The 18,419-nt window shown below is 34.2% G+C and overlaps 1 protein-coding gene across 10 annotated transcripts in view; it reads right to left on the minus strand.

Annotated features, from left to right (window-relative positions):
• Window positions 1-5,106: 5,106 nt before the first annotated feature.
• Window positions 5,107-18,419, minus strand: part of LOC106081501 (protein hu-li tai shao) — a 102,865-nt gene continuing 89,552 nt past the window's right edge. For 7 of the 10 annotated variants that reach the window (XM_013243501.2, XM_013243499.2, XM_013243500.2 and 4 more), the window contains 2 exons: window positions 9,602-9,669; window positions 5,107-7,932 (listed from right to left, as the gene is read on the minus strand). In XM_013243501.2, coding sequence (XP_013098955.1) covers window positions 7,819-7,932; window positions 9,602-9,669 — 182 coding nt within the window. In that variant the 3' untranslated portion in view covers window positions 5,107-7,818. Of the gene's footprint in view, window positions 7,933-9,601; window positions 9,670-18,419 lie in introns of those variants that run through there. The other 3 variants (XM_013243505.2, XM_013243503.2, XR_001220375.2) reach the window with 2 other exon arrangements.

An 18,419-nucleotide genomic window follows, 5' to 3' on the forward strand; every position in this document is an offset into this window, starting at 1 on the left:
AAATATCCCGTTAAAGGATGCAATATATATTGAAAAATGAGTTCAAGGTAGAGCCATACAAGGCAAACAAAGGACTAAAGAAAATAATTGCTATAATATTGGAGCTGTATCAAGCTATGGTGATTCGGACCATAATTGAATTGAATATTGATGACCATAGTAGAAGTCGTTGTATACTATTTCGGCCGACCTTTACGGGGGTAAAAAGTAAAATAGAGAGATTGGTTTATATGGGAGCTGTATCAGGCTATAGACCGATTCGGACCATATTTGACACGTCAATCGGATAATAATTACGCCCTCTGGAGGCTCAAGAAGTCAAGATCCCAGATCGGTTTATATGGCAACTATATCAGTTTATCGATCGATTTGAAACATTTTTGGCAGTTATTGGAAGTCATAACAAAACACGTCTTGCGTAATTTCAGCTAAATCGGATAAGAATTGCGCCCTCTAGTGGCTCAAGAAGTTAAGATTCCAGATCGGTTTATATGGCAGCTATATCAGGTTATGGAACGATTTAAACCAAACTCAACATAGTAAAACACCTTCAGTCAAATCGGATAAGAATTGTGCCCTCTAGTAGCTCATGAAGTCAAGATCCAAGATCGGTTTATATGGCAGCAATATCAAAACATGGACCGAGATAGCCCATTTGCAATTCTAACCGACCTACACTAATAAGAAGTATTTTTGCAAAATTTCAAGCGGCTAGCTTTACTCCTTCCGAAGTTAGCGTGCTTTCGACAGACGGACGGACGTGGCTAGATCGACTTAAAATGTCATGACGATCAAGAATATATATACTTTATGGGATCTAAGATGAATATTTCGAGGAGTAACAGAATGACGAAATTAGTATACCCCATCCTATGGTGGAGGGTATAAAAAGTGTTGCGTGGGCAAAATTTGCAATTTGCAATGTGATTTGAAAGGTTAACCTTTCCTTTTATCTTTTTTCACAAAAGAATTCACGAGAATTGCTTCAAGTAAACTTGCCTAGTGTGCCTGTGGTCTTAGTTTCGTAAATATCTACTATAGTTAGTGTAAACACTCTCAATGCGTCAGCTAGAACCAAGCAAACACAGAATGTTGACAACTAGAACTTTGAGATAGGCAGTGACATTATTCATCTTGGTAATACCAAAAAAAAAAACAAGACATCAGTTTTGAGATAATAAGGAGAACCACATTGGCTAGATGCTATTTTGGACTAAGTAAGTAGTTTATCCCACTATACAATACACACGTATTAGCTGTGCTCTTGAGTGGATCAGAAACAAAGGTTTTTGCAAAGCTATCTATATACGGCAGTGGTGGATGTTTTTTTCGGAAAAAAAATCGTCTATACCTGAGAGAGCCGATTAGGCAAAGCCAATTGTAGACAAACAAAAATCTCACTTTAAAATGTACAGATACCACCTATGATGTACATCTGTACTCTACAATGTACAGATACACTCTGCAATGTACAGATACACTCTGAAATGTACAGATATACTCTGAAATGTACAGATACACTCTGAAATGTACAGATACACTCTGAAATGTACAGATACACTCTGAAATGTACAGATGCCATCTGCGAAGCATACTTGCACGATTTTGATGTAAACAGGAGAGCCCCGGGAGCCCCATATCGATAAGTAGAATTAATTCAGCTTTAATCTTTCGATTCAAGAAAGACCTAGACCTAATTCCCGAATCCGTAACCGACTTATTGCGATCGTTATCGAAAAATTCTATACGAAACTTCGAATAGAAATGTGCGAGTTTTTGCCAGCACCAATTTACAATTTACAACCAATTTTCGACTATTTTCGAGAAATGAGGTAAAAAATAGGACATTGAGGTAGTTATTTTGAAAATAAAAAAAAAATTATAAAATATTTACATTTTTGATCCATTATTTTGGACAAAAATTAACTTATAGTACGTTTACATTGAAAATTTTATGACTTGGATTTAACTAAATCCAAAAACAAATCTTATCCGTTTACACTGAGTTATTGGGGATTTAAGTGACACACACAAGCGTACATGCGTATAGATGGATGTTCATACAAGTGTCAAAATAAGTGTTTGGTGCAACTCTGATTTTGAGTTTGTGTGTGTTATGGCTCTTTACTATAATGCACACATGCAACCGAATGTTACGAAAACTCGTTGACAGTTAGTGTACTCCGTGAAAACAAAAATTGTACTCAGCTGTTTGCGGTACGGTACCTGTAAATGAATTTACCTTGAAATCACCGTTAATGGTGTCATCATTCCTTGTGTATGACAAAACTAAAACTTGTGTATGACAAAACGTTCTGGAAAGGCAAAATTGCTGCTCTGTGATAGCGGGGAAAAGCAGTTTGTCGAATTCCCTTCGAAAAATTAAATCATGATTTTTCTTTTTACAACTCAAAGTGAAAAGTTTTCGTTTTACTAGCTAAAGTGAGTTTCAGAACACAGCCGATTATTTCTGATGTGTGTCAGTGTAGCCAACGCTGAAGTACAAAGCATTTAGCGGGAAGAGCGTTTTATTTATCCATAAGTTAGCGAATCCGCTAGACTAGTTAATAAAACAACCCAAAAATTGGCAAACCAAATGATAAAACAGTCTACAAACATGAACAAAGCAAACAAAAAAAAAAAAAAAACGTGTCTATTACCCACTGAATTTGTTGCGGTAGGATATTTTTCAAGAAAAGGCTTAACTTTATCCAGTTATACATTTTACTTTGGAGAAGCACCTTTGGCTGTGATAAAGGCCATGTAAGCCTCATGTGTTTCACTTCTCTTTCAGTTAAAACAACAATTTATTGTAAAAAATTACATTTCGTTAAAAAAACACTAGCATATTGTTTAAAACATGTTGTAACTTTTTCAAACAACCACCATTTGCTTGGTTTATCTTTTTTTTATCGATTATGGATGGCAACCATATTTCAATTGCGTTGTCAGTTGACAACTTTACATCGTTATATCTATATTAAAAACCAAAACAAAGTTGTAGAACGAACTGCCTTATGCATGTAAGCCCTCGATTGCTTATATACACACACACATCTGCGATATTAACATATTTTAAACTTTCTTTCATTATTTGGTAATACCATACCGCACTGTACGTCAACGTTATGTAAAAGAGTATTTTTTTATCTCGTTTTAAATGTTATTTAGTTATAAGTTATTTATATTTTACAGACCACCATGCTCTGTAAGCGATAGTAAAGACCAAGAGGATGTCTTTAATTTCAATTATTAATTTTGTTTTGGTTTTTATTCATATACGTTAGCATGTAGCAAGTAGACTAATTCATTGTGTATTAGAATGCAATAACCATATTTCTAAGTTTCTTTGAAGTAATCGATAACCGAAACACTACATCCCAATGTAATCGAAAATAAGAAGATTCAATGTCACAATTGAATGACCACATCTGATGTATGATCATTGTAATAGTATTGGTGAAAACAAAGGTGTATTCGCCACATGTACACATAACTATCAGTCATGGCTGAAAAATCAAAATCATTTGATTTTTTTCGATGAATGACGTCAATTGACTACCGTTTGCAAATAAGTGTGTAATCATTAATTGACAGATATTGAAAAACACGTTCTGTGGCAAATCAGGTTAAGAAATGAGAAGTAAAGTATGAAAAATTAAATAAAATCAAAGAAAAGAAAAAATCGATGTACCGTTTTAGACAAAAGCTGTAATCATCACGTACACACAATGAGTACGATCATGATGTACGGTCTAAAATGGCCATAAGCCATAAACCAATTAGTATTAGTATTAGCTGATAACGGATGTGAGAATAAGGCCCTGTTTGAATTGGCGATGTGTTTTGTTCTATATTAGAAACTAGAAGGCATTTTTTTTCATCTCATGTTCCTGAGCTATCATTATGGACTTAACTTATCAAGGGACTTTGATTGGCGACTGCCACTATAAACCTACCTAACCATAAACCGTTGTATCATAACAATATTAAGTATACAGTATTTCAAAAACCGGTATACTCGGTACGGCCACAAAAAGTCGGGATAACCGAGCGACGATGATCAACTGACCAAACAATGTATTTTTTACTGATAGCAGTTAGAGAAACAACAAAAATTTTATTAAAAAGCAATCAATTGTTTTCTCCACAAAAAACAAAAAATCAAAACTAGTAATGATTCAGGGCAAATTAAATTAAAAGTTTCAACTATATAAATTATTGCAATTGTTGTTTTTGAAGCATCAAAAAAAATATTTATTTATTTTTTTTCTTTTTGTTTTTTGTTTAATTCTCATTTGATTTTAATATATAAAAATGTGATTGTTGTTTTTTTTTATTTAATATATAAATATTTGCAAAAATTTAATGATTTTTCACGGTTTTACTTAAAATAGCACATATATTACATACACTAAATTATTTTTATTAGATGTTTTCCTTTATTAAATATATATATGTATTTCTTCCATATATATATATATGTATACTTATCGGGCATTCAGTGATTGTGTCAAAGGGTGTATTTTTTATGTGACTGGCGGGGTATTTTCTAGCTGCAGTTTTAAGGAAATGGCCATTTAGAGAGTGTTAGGGAACGATAAAAATGTAGAAAAGGGAATTTAATTTCGAATTATTAACTGTCTATTTTTAATATTGTGGGGTATTATATCATTCTGGGCTATAATTTTTCAAACTGTTGGTGAAATTGGATTTTGTTATTTTGAATTTGTTAGAGCTTTTTTGAAAAAAATATCTAAAGCGTACTTTTTTTTTCTTGTTTTATTGTTTTGTTTTATACATTTTTGTTTGTTAATCTTAATAATTTGTTTAAATATATACTCTCTTTTTTAATATATATGTAATAATAATAATCATTTAATTTTTCAGTTTTGTTTGTGTGTGTGTGTGTGTTTGTGTTTTTTGTATAGAATAAATTTATTTCAATTGTTCACTTTTTTCTCATTATGTATACTCCTATGCTGGGTTTCGTTATAAAGATGGTATCATTTGTATGTATTTTAGAACTACTACATTGTGTGTTTTATGCTGAACTGTTTTTGAATATTTTGTTTTTTTATATAAAAAATTGTGTTTTTCTTTTCATTTGTTACTGGGTTTTAGGGGGTGGCGGTGTGTAAGTGAGGGTGGGTGATTGTATGTATATGTTTGTTGTTTTTTATATCATCTGTCAATATTATATTAAATAGAATGGGGTTTGTTGTCCGAAAAAAAACGTATGCCAGTACCACATAAGCTTAGTTTATCGAACCAAAGGCCTTCTGAGCTGAATTTAAAGATAAAAGCCCTAGACTGTTGAGTTTGTTTTAATAGTAACTAAAAAGCCGTTAGAACGATTCACATAAACCTTGTGGCATCTTGGCAACTAAATTAATAAGCTGCTCTTCGTTTCAATACAAGGTAGATCAATAGATGGCAGGTTCAATTGAATGCCATTTTCCAAAAGGTTTTTATTTTGCCAGAACTCTAAAGGCCTGGTTATGCTCTCGCAAATGTAGTGTAAATGTGGAACAAATGTATTATAAATGTAAAAAGGCAATTATGCTTATTACCAAACGTAGCATTTGACATTTCAAACAAAACAGTTTTTTTTTAACAAAAAAAGACTTGAAGGTGGGAGAGTCTGACTTCAGGCATAACTCAAGGGCATGTCGGAGAAGACGGCCCTCCACGCAGTGATGCTTGAAGTTGAGACGTCTCTCCAACTGAAGGAGTTCGCAATGGCGGCCTACTCCAATATTGAGAGGGCATTTAACAACGAAGAGGTGAGTCCGACAGTCACCGCCCTTTGCCGCACGGGGAGACAGAATACGGCACTATGGATGCGGTGGTCCGACTGAGGAGAGTTTCAGGAGACAGGGACCGGATTGGGACTATACTGCGACAACACAACATTTCAGGGAGAACTATGGTCATTACGATAGACGCAAAAGAAATTCTGGGAAGGGATTTACAGTTTTCGAAATCAGTTGTTGTTGATGATGTTGTAGCCACATTTGTAGGTATGTGGAGGTAGTGATTCTCTTCAAGCTCGTTCCGGTCACCGATCGCCGCGGGAACGTTATGGCTATTGGTTATTAAAAGACGCCAATAGATGGCGTATCACAGGCTCTCCGTATTTAAGCAAGAGCCGTTGCCGCCCTGCCTCCGACCTAGACTCTTCATTCGATACCGCTGATTGTCCACGACTTCAATTGCAGCTACTCCGTATACAAAACCTTTCATTAATCGCAACCTGTGGACTCCCCGGTAGCTCTAAGCTGAGCTTCTCGCAATGACAATGAACACCAAACAAATTGGAGCTCAGAGTTTCAATTGATGTGGTGCTTATAATCATCGTGTGCCGGGTCGAAATCAGTATGTGTATATGGCGGCCCTCAAGGTCGTGGGCTCTAGTACAGTGAGGTCGAAGTGCGTGGAGGGGGAATCTCTGAATAAACCTTAGTTTCATGACATAGTGATAACATGCATTAGCGAATACGATACCGCCGTATTGGCGCTTACTCCTACTCTCTTCTTGTGATTTCTTGTTATCACATATGTCTCACTTTTTTCACAACATTTACTTTATACAAGAGTTCAGACTGGCCACCTTTTCATGGTGGGCTAACCAATTAAGCTTTATTATTTGTAATAAATTGTAATAATTGCCACATTTTTTGTTCTTCAAACTTCAAATTTTATCACCTGACACGAAAACGGAACGTAAAATTTTGTTTTTACTGAATTCTACTTTCGGTTTACGGTTGACAGACGTTCGTTTTCCTACATTTACGGTATGTTTACGAGAGCATAACCAGGCCTTAAGGGGAGGATCATGGACCATTGCTTAACTAGAGGTGCGCTGCCAGGAGATAAAACCATGAAATAAAAATAAGTATAAAATTTGACATTTTCTCAGCTCCAGATATGGAAAATAGATGTAACAAATTTGCCTGATGGCAACACAATTGAAGTTGGGTTTGCAATCCATCCATCGACCTATAATTGTTCTTGCACAATAAAAAGCATCACAATATTGTTATATTAATGAGAAAATACTACAATACCACGAGATACAAGCTGAAACAACTAAATTTATATTCCAGGCCACACAGACGTATATGATACTTGGAGTAACGGCACTTGTTGTTAGGCAATAGATTCTACCTTCTATTAATCTACCTTGGTTTCTACAACTGCGTCTCTTCCACTGTTTTTCCTATTCGCTATTATGCCTCTCTTTTCGTTAATCGTTTCATACGTTTAGGTTTTAATTTTTTTCAATATTTAGCTTGCACTTTTTTGTTTTTAGGATAACAAACAAAAAAAAATATAATAATATATATAAAGTATGTGTGTATATATATATAAATATATATATTTAGATATAAAACAAAAATAATTTTTAACACATAATAAAAAGGGTATGGGCGTGTATGGGGGGGTTGATTTGTTTTGCACGTTTTCATATACTTAAACACTAGTACATAATCATTGAAATAATAAATCCCGTGGATTTATTTGTTCCTCCTTTTTTTGTTATTTGAAAATGTTGTCGGCACTCGGTAACTGCGCATTCGCTTATTTATGTTTTTATTCGTGTGTTTAGCGGCATTGAACAACACGTTTTTCTTCCACTTTTTACTTTCTTTTATATCCAGTGTGTTTAGGTAGTTTTTTTTTATATGTATTTCTTATGTGTTTCCGTTTTTCTTTTTGTTTTTTATTAAAAAAAATATCATTTTTTTTATTCTTCCTATAAAAAGGATGTTTTAAGGGCGTGGTGTTGTTGTTGTGGTCGTAATACATCATCATTTAGGCTTCAGCCTTCTTCTTTTCCTTCTTCTTTTTCAAAAAGGATGGTGTTCTGAGGCCCTTCTTCTTTTTCTTGTCTTTCTTGGGCGAACCGTCCGTTGAAATATCCTGGAACCGTAATAGAAATTTGCAATGAGAATATCGTTTGTGGTTTTGTTAGTACACAACACCGCGCAAAAGTGTCTTAGATAATGAAGCAATGGATGAATTTTGGGTTAGATATAAACATGATTAAGAGCATAAAATAAAGAATGTATGAAAACAAGGAGTTGATTTGAATGAGAACAAGTTTATACGAATACAATACGACAGATCCTGTAAAAGTGCTCAAAAGAAACGTGATCGGAACTTAGTATAAGTTGTTTGAACATTAAGAGCATGTGTCGAATGATAGCAATCTCCTAGGGTAAGATGTAAAAATGACGTAGGGGTTGTTTTTTACACTGGTGAGAAAAAAATTTTCATTTTGCTGTGCCAATCGACCATTTTTTCTTACACTGACAAATTTTGACGTTTGTCAAAAATCAAAAGTAAACAAGATGTGCGCGCCACATAAAAATACAGGAAAAAGCATGAAAATAATAGCTGTGTTGTGCAAATTTGCCCAAATTTTTACTGGAAGTCGTTCGCGTACTTTATTTTCCAGCAGAAGATGCTCGACCAATGGAAATTGTCCAACGGGAGGATCGGAAGGAGTAGTCCCTCATTCGTCTTGGCTATTGATGAAAGAAGACAGATCGGTCTGTACGACTTCCCCTTGCTCGTGTCCTTCCCAGGTTTCAGTAGTGGGATCACACTACCCATATTCCAAACATCGGGTACTATAACAGTGTTCAGACAGGCTGAGGACAGTTGTAAGTTACTCGACTCCAGGCAGATCCAGATTCGTCAGCATCAGTGTAGAGATTCGGTCTGGGACCAGCGCCTTGCTCGACTTGACGTTACGGATAATGCACGGTTGTTGTTGTAGCAGTGTATTATACACTGAAAGACTCCATCGGGCCAATACGGTACGTACAACCGGCTGCCATGGGATTGACGGTAATTTGTTATGGCTCTACAGCGGCATCGAGATCACTTATATGCACCAAATGGCTCCCCTTCTAGCCTTTTCACTCTTGGGTCAATAAATTGACGTTTATTTAAGGAAAATACCTTACAAATATCGCCAGCATTTTTTATTTAAAAAAAATGTTTTCAAGCAAGCAAAAAAAAAAAAAAAAAAAAACAAACCAAAACAAAAATCAGCTATTTTTATGCAAATTTTCGCTGGAAGTCGTTCGCGTACTTTTGCTTGCAAATATTTTAAAGAGAGTAAAATGGCTCTTACTTTCCTGCAAATTTTTACTGGAAAAGTAAGTAAACACCTGATTCATACATGTATTGTGTTTAAAAGTGGTTTCTTGAGATCCCGTAAATCACCCGTACCATTCCTCTTCTTCTCACTCTCTTTGTTGATCAAAAACAAAGCACAACGCTGGTGGTAGAACATATATGTCTTTTTATTGTAAAAAAACGCTTTTTGTGGATTTCTACAACAAGGGAAATAATGACTTCAGTTGCTGTGAACCAAAGAGAGTGAGAAGAACCTCTTTGCTGTTAACAACACCAAAAAATAAACATTTCTTTCCAAGTTTTCATGTTTCATTTAAGGGGGATTTTTTTACTTGTGCGTATTGCACGCATGCGGTTTCGCCGGCATCTACTTTATTCTCATTCAAAATCATACTGTCCAAAAAAAGCCAACAAGAAAAGTTTATGAAATTGCGCTTAATCCACTTACCTCTTTACTGCTGTGTGAAAAAGTGCTCAAATGAGCTTCAGAATGATCGCCGTTTTGTACATTTTCGCCTAGAAATTTGAGAGAAATAGAAAAAAAAATGTTTTTTGATTAATTTTAATTATTATTTTGTTGTTGTTGTAAATTAGTGTTAATGAATGCTATAGATGGAGAAATAGTTAACACAAAAATATGACATGTAGGCGAAAGATGTATGAATGAACGATTATATGAGATGGAGTGTTAGGAAATGATATGGTCTCTAAGGGAAAAACAACAAAACAATGTAGAACAAAAGGATAAGTGCATGCTTGTTTAATTAAAACTAATATTTCAAAAACAAAAAGAAAAAAATATTTTAATCTCTAAACAAAATGTGTTAAACCCCGTTTGCACTGCTCATTAAATCCGGATTTAAGGCTCTCGTCAGCTGATTTTATTAAAGGGGAAACAGATGATCGAGCCATTAAGTCCGGATTTAAAGTGCAGTGTAAACGGGGTTTTATGCAAGAAGCCAAAAGCTTTGTTAGTTCTAAAAACTTTTACGAGTATCTAGTTTTTCTTTGTACAACAAAAAAAAAAAAAAACTTAATTACATTAAAACTAAAAATCTATATTTTCAAATTAACATTTGATATACTTAACAAAACAGTACAAACTTACACAAAATAAAAAAAAAACAATAAATTAAATTAGGTTTACCTTGATTAAATTAAAACGAAAAATGGACTTATCTTAGAAATTAAATTCAGAACAGCTTTGAAACGGGTTGTTAAACTTAGAACTCAAAGGGATTGTATGACACATTTGTTGGTTAGAATGCTGGTATGGCTTCCCAACTTAGAAGCTTCATATCTCCATCATATACTTTAGAAAAACAAAACCAAGGCTTATATATTTAAAAAACAAAATAATTTCATTGGCCTAGTCCATTAAATTCAAAATGCATTCTTTGAAGCTTTTTATTAACATTCAACAAAAATTCGTTTCTGGAAACTTTTTTTATTATTTAAGACAACAAAATATGTATATATATTATTTTAAAACAATTTGTAAATATGTTTGCTTAGAAAAGAACTTAACACATTCTTCAAAAATTGTAAATAAAAAACTAAAAAATTATTTTAAACAAAAATATGGTAGCTCTGTTTTCTAGAATACTCTTTATAAACGATTGAGAACAACATATTCGTTCAATCAATTTTTACTTTATAAATGTTCTGATGGGAGAGAATCTAGGATATATTGCTGTGAACAAACATAAAAACCATTTTCAGCTTTCTTTGTTGCTAAGACTTTAAACTTTGTGATTTCGTTTACATATAACACAATGTGGTTTATTATATCCTTGATTTCAATTTTTATAAATTTTTATAAAAAATAAAATATGGTAATCCTAGGCAGTGCCTTAAACCTTAAAATCTAAGACAATATATTTCTCAAAATGAGAAGAAATCAAAACCTTAAAATGAAACTCTAAAGGCAACTTAAATATATTATTTCATCAAAAAAAAAAAATAGAGCTGGCAAACGATCGATAATCGCAACATTCGATAGTTTTAATGATAAATATCGATTCTATCGTTAATTTTTCATCATCCATATTTCAAACGATAACAAGTACGAGCGTGCTAAGTTTGGCCGGCCCGAATCTTATATACCCTCCACCATGGATCGCATCTGTCGAGTTCTTGCGCAGTATCTCTTTTTAGGCAAACAAAGAATAATGAATAAGGACGGAGGAGGAGCTATATCAAGTTATAGTCCGATTTGGGGCTCAAGAAGCAAAATCGGGAGATCAGTTTATATGGGAGCTGTATCAAGCTATAGATCGATTCTGATCATATTGCCGAGTATGTTGAAGGCCATGGGAGAACCCGTTGTACAAAATTTGTGCCAAATCGGACGAGAATTGCGCCCTCCAAAGGCTCGAGAAGTCAAGACCCAAGATCGGTTTATATGGAAGATATATCAAAACATGGACCGATTTGGCCCATTTACAATCCCTACACTAATAAGAAGTATTTGTGAAAAATTTCAAGGGGCTGGCTAGCTTTACTCCTTCAAAAGTTAGCGTGCTTCCGACATATAGACGGACGGACATGGCTAGATCGACTTAAAATGTCACGACAATCAAAAATATATATACTTTACAGTGTCTTAGACGCATATTTCGAGGTGTCAATACACAGACCAAATAAAACTAAGGTTAATAAAGTCTGTTGGAAGTCATGATAGAAATCATTGTACAAAATGTTAGTCAAATTGGATGAAAATTGCACCCTCTATAGGCGCAATGTATCTTAAAGCATACATTCAGTGTCGAATTGCTTATGTTTGTTTAGTGTTGCGATAGTATCCATCGGATATTTTGCCAGCTCTATCAAAAAACCCCAAACTTTCTTAAACAATCACAATAATCTATCTGTATATCTATCATTTACTGTGCCCAATCATTTGCAACAGCAGTCGGTTGGCGTTTTCGTTTATCTCTTATATGAGATGCACTGCTCAAAGAGCCCACATGTAAGGTGGCAGTTCGAATTTCTTCTGATATTTGGGAGATTTTTGTCTTACAATCGCACATATTACGTATAATGCCATTAAGCAGCATTTCCAGTTCATGTTCCAACAAAGCTAAGGTATGGCGATAGCGCAAATTATGCAAATTTTTATTATCCTGCGACACAGATGTTTGGGGTAATGGCGTAGACGCTGCTGAATTAAAATTATCTTCGTAAGTATAATGACGATCTGCCTCCGTATAGGCTGAATTTGGTTGATTGCCATATAGGCCTATGGCATCTGGTGCTGATAGACATCTTTGTTGGGGATTTAACATAAATATGTTGGCGGTGTTAGCGGTGGGCGTAGCTCCACCCCCTAGTTGTAGATGCTCGTCATCCTCATTTTCCTGAGACTCTAGTTGACGTGTTATGAGATTAATTTCATTGTCTATAACCTTTTCGAGTTTCAATTTGAATTCTTGTTCGTGGTTTTGTATATTTTTCATACAGTCACTATTGCGTATGTTGACATTGATGTGTATTTCTATGGCTGTTGCTGCCGAACTGCTCTCGCTTGATGAAAGTCCTCCACCATCCGGTGCTTTAGAGTTTGAGGGAGTCTTAAACGAAGCCATTATCTGAGAAGATTTGGGACGTGTTCTTGCCTTCTCCTTGCGATCCGTCGAAAGCGAAGAGGCACGGCGCTTTAAAGAGTTTAGTGTTAGGGTGACATGTCTATTATCACCACTATTCGATCTAAGGGATTGTGTGGACGAGTAGATAATTTTCTCTTTTATTGGAGGTGTTTTTTGTTCACATTCTGGTTTGTGAGGATCATGATCTTCTGGGGGATCGGTGAAATTGTCTGTGTCCGTGGTATTATGGTGGGGCACAAAATTCCTTGGCGCATAGTTGCGATAGAGCTTCTCCGAGTGTGCTTTACGCTGAGAATGTCCCTCACAATTGGAGCAATTGTCTGTTGAATCAGTATTGAAATGATAGTGATCTTGATCTCCCCCCGAATGGGAATGAGTTGCTGCAGGATATGTACCACTTATAGATAGCAGGGAAGAAAATTGCTCTGACAACAACAAATCTCCATGATCCCGCTGATGATCTAAGGATTTGGCCTGGCTTGAGGATGAAGTCGATATTTGCCGGTCTTTATGCAAATTATTGAGTTGTATTTCCTTCACGGATATAAATGATTCAGCACTTTCCAATTTCTTTGTATTCTCATAAATGTGATCTTCTTTTCCCGCTTTTATATGGGTTTTATTTGGCATTCTCGCTTCTAGATGTTGGGCTTCCATATTCAAACGTTTGATAAAGGCAATCACTTTTTGCCTTTGCAAGTCCACCGAGGTTACAGAGCAGGATGGGTGCAAGTTCACCGCAGGCTGATAGGTGGAGGGATAATTGAAGCCATAATGGGAGACCGTACGATAAGGAGGTAAAGATGACAACTCCGAGTTGTCCATGTCCAAACTTTTTCCCATTTCGGAAGAGTTTCTATCTCCCAATACCAGATTACCATCATGATGATTGACAGTGGTGCTCTTATCCAAAAGCGTTTCCTTTGTATGCAAATCACCTTTTAAACTAGGCATGGGATAAGTGTAGTGAGGATATATCTCTATTTTATGTATCATATACAATTGAATGCTTGACTTATTATAAAAATGTTTGATGCCCTTTGCTTTTTCGTGGGACGTTGGCCAACACCAGGGTTGTTGATAGAGAAATTCATATTTCTTTGCAAGATTTTGTAAATTTTTAACGTATTCATAATTTTTAAATACATATTCTAAATCAATATAAGAATAATGCTCATGTGAGGTATAGTGTGCAATGGGTTTACAACTTTTATGGTTGGTGGCGGGATATTTAGATGATGTGTCATGGTGCTTTTTGTTTGGATTGATGCAATGATGATCATATTCTGAGCGTGTATCAATGAAAAGAACAAAAAAGAATGTAAAACTAAAATGTGTGTGTGTCTGTATGGCAAAAAGTGGGAGTTTATTTTTTGTGTTATTCCAACATAAAAAGGACAATCACGGTTGGCACACAAAGACATATCACAAAATCACAAAGATACTTCTAACAATGCTAATAACATATAGGACTACAAACACACACACACACAGAGGTATACTTGATGGTTATACTTAAATTTTACTTAACACACGTCTATTTTTAAGGAGTTTTATATATTATTTAATTCAATAAAATGTGTAAAATGGTTTATACCATTTTTTAAACACAAATTTATTCCTAACATTAAATTAAAGACTTATAATTTATTTTTTTTTATGCTATTAAGGAACTTTGTTTTATTTCTCAAACATAAAATCTATATATAAACAAAAAATGAAAAATTCACACAAAAACAAAAATAAAAGCATAAACTACGGTACAATGTAAAGGCAACATTCAATTTAATACAAAAAGAAATTACATAAAAATTTTGGTATTAATAAAAAATTATATATATGTACATATATATATATATATAAATGATAAAAAAATAAAAAAAAACCATAACCAGTTGTTAAAATTGTTATTATAATTATTATAAATGTTTTGATATGCAGCCGGTTCGAAAAGTCACAAGAAATGTATTTTCAAGAAAAAAAAGAGAAATTTTGTATGATGATAACATTTATGTGAGTTCAGAGTTATCTTTATTTTGCGGAGATTCGCGAGTGGCAATGACAATTTATTTTTTATTTTGTAATATAATAAAAATATAAAAAAATTATATAGCTTTCTGTATATTTAATGAGAGCAGAACTCATAAATTTTCCTCCGGGACCTAATATCAGATAAACCAAAGGATTCATTCAATTTTGAAAAAACAAAAATTTAATTTCATTAATTTGCCATGGTGTAACGGCAAATCATCTGGGCAACAACAAATTTATGCAGAGTTGCTCATAATAGCATTTCCGCAGTTTAGGGTGCACTTAAAAGGGTAACATTTATTTTCAAGCTTATGGAAAAACAGTTCTAAAGGTCTTTATCGTGAAAAGTACCAATTAATTTATGTAAGGCCAATTTTTTCTTAGAAAGCGTCTAAGAAGTGCGCAAATTGATTTGAATAATTAAAAATAATTTTTTTTTAATATGGTTATAAATTAATGTTCCAATTGTGGAATTTTGTTGTGAAAAGTGTGGAACTCTATTATTAGCGGCCGAAGAATTTTAATTCAATCACGGTCACGTATGATCTAGAGCTGGTAAACTATCGATAGCCGCAACATTTTTATAATAAATATCGATATTTTCTCTTCAACTATATCAGTCACTTGGAAGTCATGAGAGAAATCATTGTACAAATGTTAGCTCAATCGGATAAAAACTGCGCACTCTGTAGGTGCAATGTATCTTATGGGATATGTTCAGCGTCGGATCGCATATTTTTGTTCAATTTTGCAAAAAAAATTAACTTTTCCCATAGTATCGTTAGGGAAAATATTAATTTCAGAGAAAACAAAAAACATCGATAGTATTGATAGTGCCATCGATATTAAGCCAGCTTTACCATGATCACGTGACTGGATTTGGAATTCGCTCACGAATCACGTGACTGACGTGTGACACGACAACTCACGACCTAAGTGCACGCCTCTAATATCAAGATTTACATCCCTATCGTTTTGGATATTTCAAAGAGGTCGTTTGCATTTTATTACCTTAAGGGTTGAACGAGCGAGAGATTTTTCTTTGAGATTTGAGAGATTTCTCTTTTTTCTAATAACATTTTTAAGGCCAAACGTTGAAAAATTAAACTCTCAAACAAATGCCACAAAAGCAATGCACAAAAGTTCTAGAATTTTCAACTTTCACGACTGAAAACGAGCTTCATTCTGTGTTGCCATACGTGAAGCAATGTTTTTAGGCGTCAAAATTAAAATTGTTAACCATTTGCGCTACGCTTTTTTTTGCATTTTTTTCTTTGAGATTTGAGAGATTTCTCTTTTTTCTAATAAAATTTTTAAGGCCAAACGTTGAAAAATTAAACTCTGCAAACAAATCCCACAAACGCAATGCACGAGATTTAAAGAATTGTCAACTTGAAGACTGAAAACGAGCTTCATTCTGTGTTGCCATACATGAAGTAATGTTTTTAGGCGCTAAAATTAAATATTGTTAACCAATTGTACTATGCTCCTTTCTAATTAAATTTTTAAGGCCAAAACATAATGCGCGTTGAAGAATGCAACTCTACAAATCGAGCTTCATTCTGTGTTGCCATAAGTGAAAAGTTGAAAATTCTTTAACTGTTGTGCATTGCGTTTGTGGGATATGTTTGTAGAGTTGCATTTTTTAACGCGCTCACTATGTTTTGGCCTTAAAAATGTTATTAGAAAGGAGAGAAAACTTTCAAATCCAAAAAAAAAAATCTCTTCTCGTAACCATTAAAGTCGATCAACCCTTTGAAGGTAATAAATGTAAAAATGATCGATTGAAATAGCCAAATATAGAAATAATGTAAAAAAAAAACATGTGATTTAAAAGAATTTTTTTTATCTGCTTTTCAATCAGCTGTGGCATTCAATTGTTTTTCATTCGTTAAAATTTTTTAATTAATTTCGAGGCAAATAGCCCTATCTGTCATACATTATGAGGGAAAATATAGTTGTTGGCAAGATTCAGTGTGGTTTTCTAAAGTTTTGCTTCTCCTTTTCAATCTTCCGTTTCCGATAAGGAAAAAGTTTGAACACGGCAGATTAAATCATCGACATATTGCTGCAGTGCCATATCGTCTTTAAAATTGCCATGGTCATTGATAATCTCCTCATGTGAGACGACACATTCGTCCATTTTGCGAGCACATTTAGCCACACGATCACCAAAATCATCCAATTTTCTTTTATAGTTTTCCAAACGTGGTTGAATTTCTTGAATCTCAAGAGCCAAGGCATTAATCTCAACATCAACATGTGCAGAAAGCGACGTATTAATAAGGCAACTGGCATTTTCATTAGAGGAAACCGAGATACAATTATCTTGTAAATTTTGTTCCTCTTCGTCTGTATGTTTTTTACTGTTCTGCCCTTTATCTGTTCTTGCAGTAGTTTCTGATGTTAAAGTTGAAGTAATTGATAGCCGTCGATTTCTATCTGGACTCTGAGACATGCTAACCCAAAAGCGTGGGGAACCTCTGACCAATTTTGATTGGAAGGTGTATACATTGGCTGAACATGCAGGCGATGAATGCGTTTTGCCCAAATTTATTTTATTAGGAGATTTGAGAATACTTTTTGAAGATTTCTTCGTCGCACTTAAAGAATTTTGCGAGGATGATGGTCGAGGACCAAATGGGTTTCTACCAAATATAGCCTGGGTATATCCTTGCAAACGCTTAACTTGTGGTGAATTTCTGGGAATCGCGGCATTGCGTATATTTTCCAATATAAAATTGCGCGGTTTGTCCGTCTCGACTCTATTGTGTGGAGAATCGAGACTTGGTACTTGCTGCTGGGGAGAATTTTGTTGTTTTCTGTTTAAAGGCAAGGGTGGTGTGGTGGTACGATTTAATGTGAAATGAGTTGAGGCACAAGAGTTTTCATTAAACGGTGTCAAGGAACGAGAGCGTCGAGATAGTGCTGGATGTTTTTCCCAACATTTCTCGTTAAGACTTTTTGTCATTGATGTATTAGAATGAGTATTGCTGTCATCATCTTTATTGCATGCGTTAAGGCTTTGTTGTCCTTTGACAAGATTTTCCAATTTGTTGGGTGTTAATTTATTTCTTATGGTATTTTCAATTTTATTAAAAATTTCCTCAGTCTTATTCAATTGATGTAATTCAATTTTTTCTAAAATTTCTTTTTCCAAAGAAGAAAATTCTTGTTCGTTAAATAGGTTTTCTTTGTTATAGTCAGAGGAAACATTTGCGCCTAGAGCAAAAACTCTGGAAGACTGTAATGCAGATTTTTCGAGATCTTCAGCACTTACTTTCCGAATTGAGGAATTGTTATTGTCAAGTTTTGATATTTGATATTCTTTGCTGGAATTATCTGCATCATAGGCAAAATCTGGAATTTGTGTTAAACTATCTTCAAAGTTCTCCTTCGAGTGTTTTCGTTGAATATAGGGTTTTAAGCTATACATTTGCTTATCTTTTATTTGTAGACTGTCAATTCTTTCTAAGATATCATTGTGATCAAATAAACTATCATCGTGGTCATCTAAAGAAGCTGCTTCTTCTTCTAGTTCAATAGAAGGAGTTGAGGTAATTGAGGAGGGTTTAGAGTCTTCTTTACAGGAATTTAGTAAAATAGATTTATAACGCACCAAAGGCT

This window comes from Stomoxys calcitrans, chromosome 5 (assembly GCF_963082655.1).
Source record: "Stomoxys calcitrans chromosome 5, idStoCalc2.1, whole genome shotgun sequence".
NCBI lineage: Eukaryota > Metazoa > Arthropoda > Insecta > Diptera > Muscidae > Stomoxys > Stomoxys calcitrans.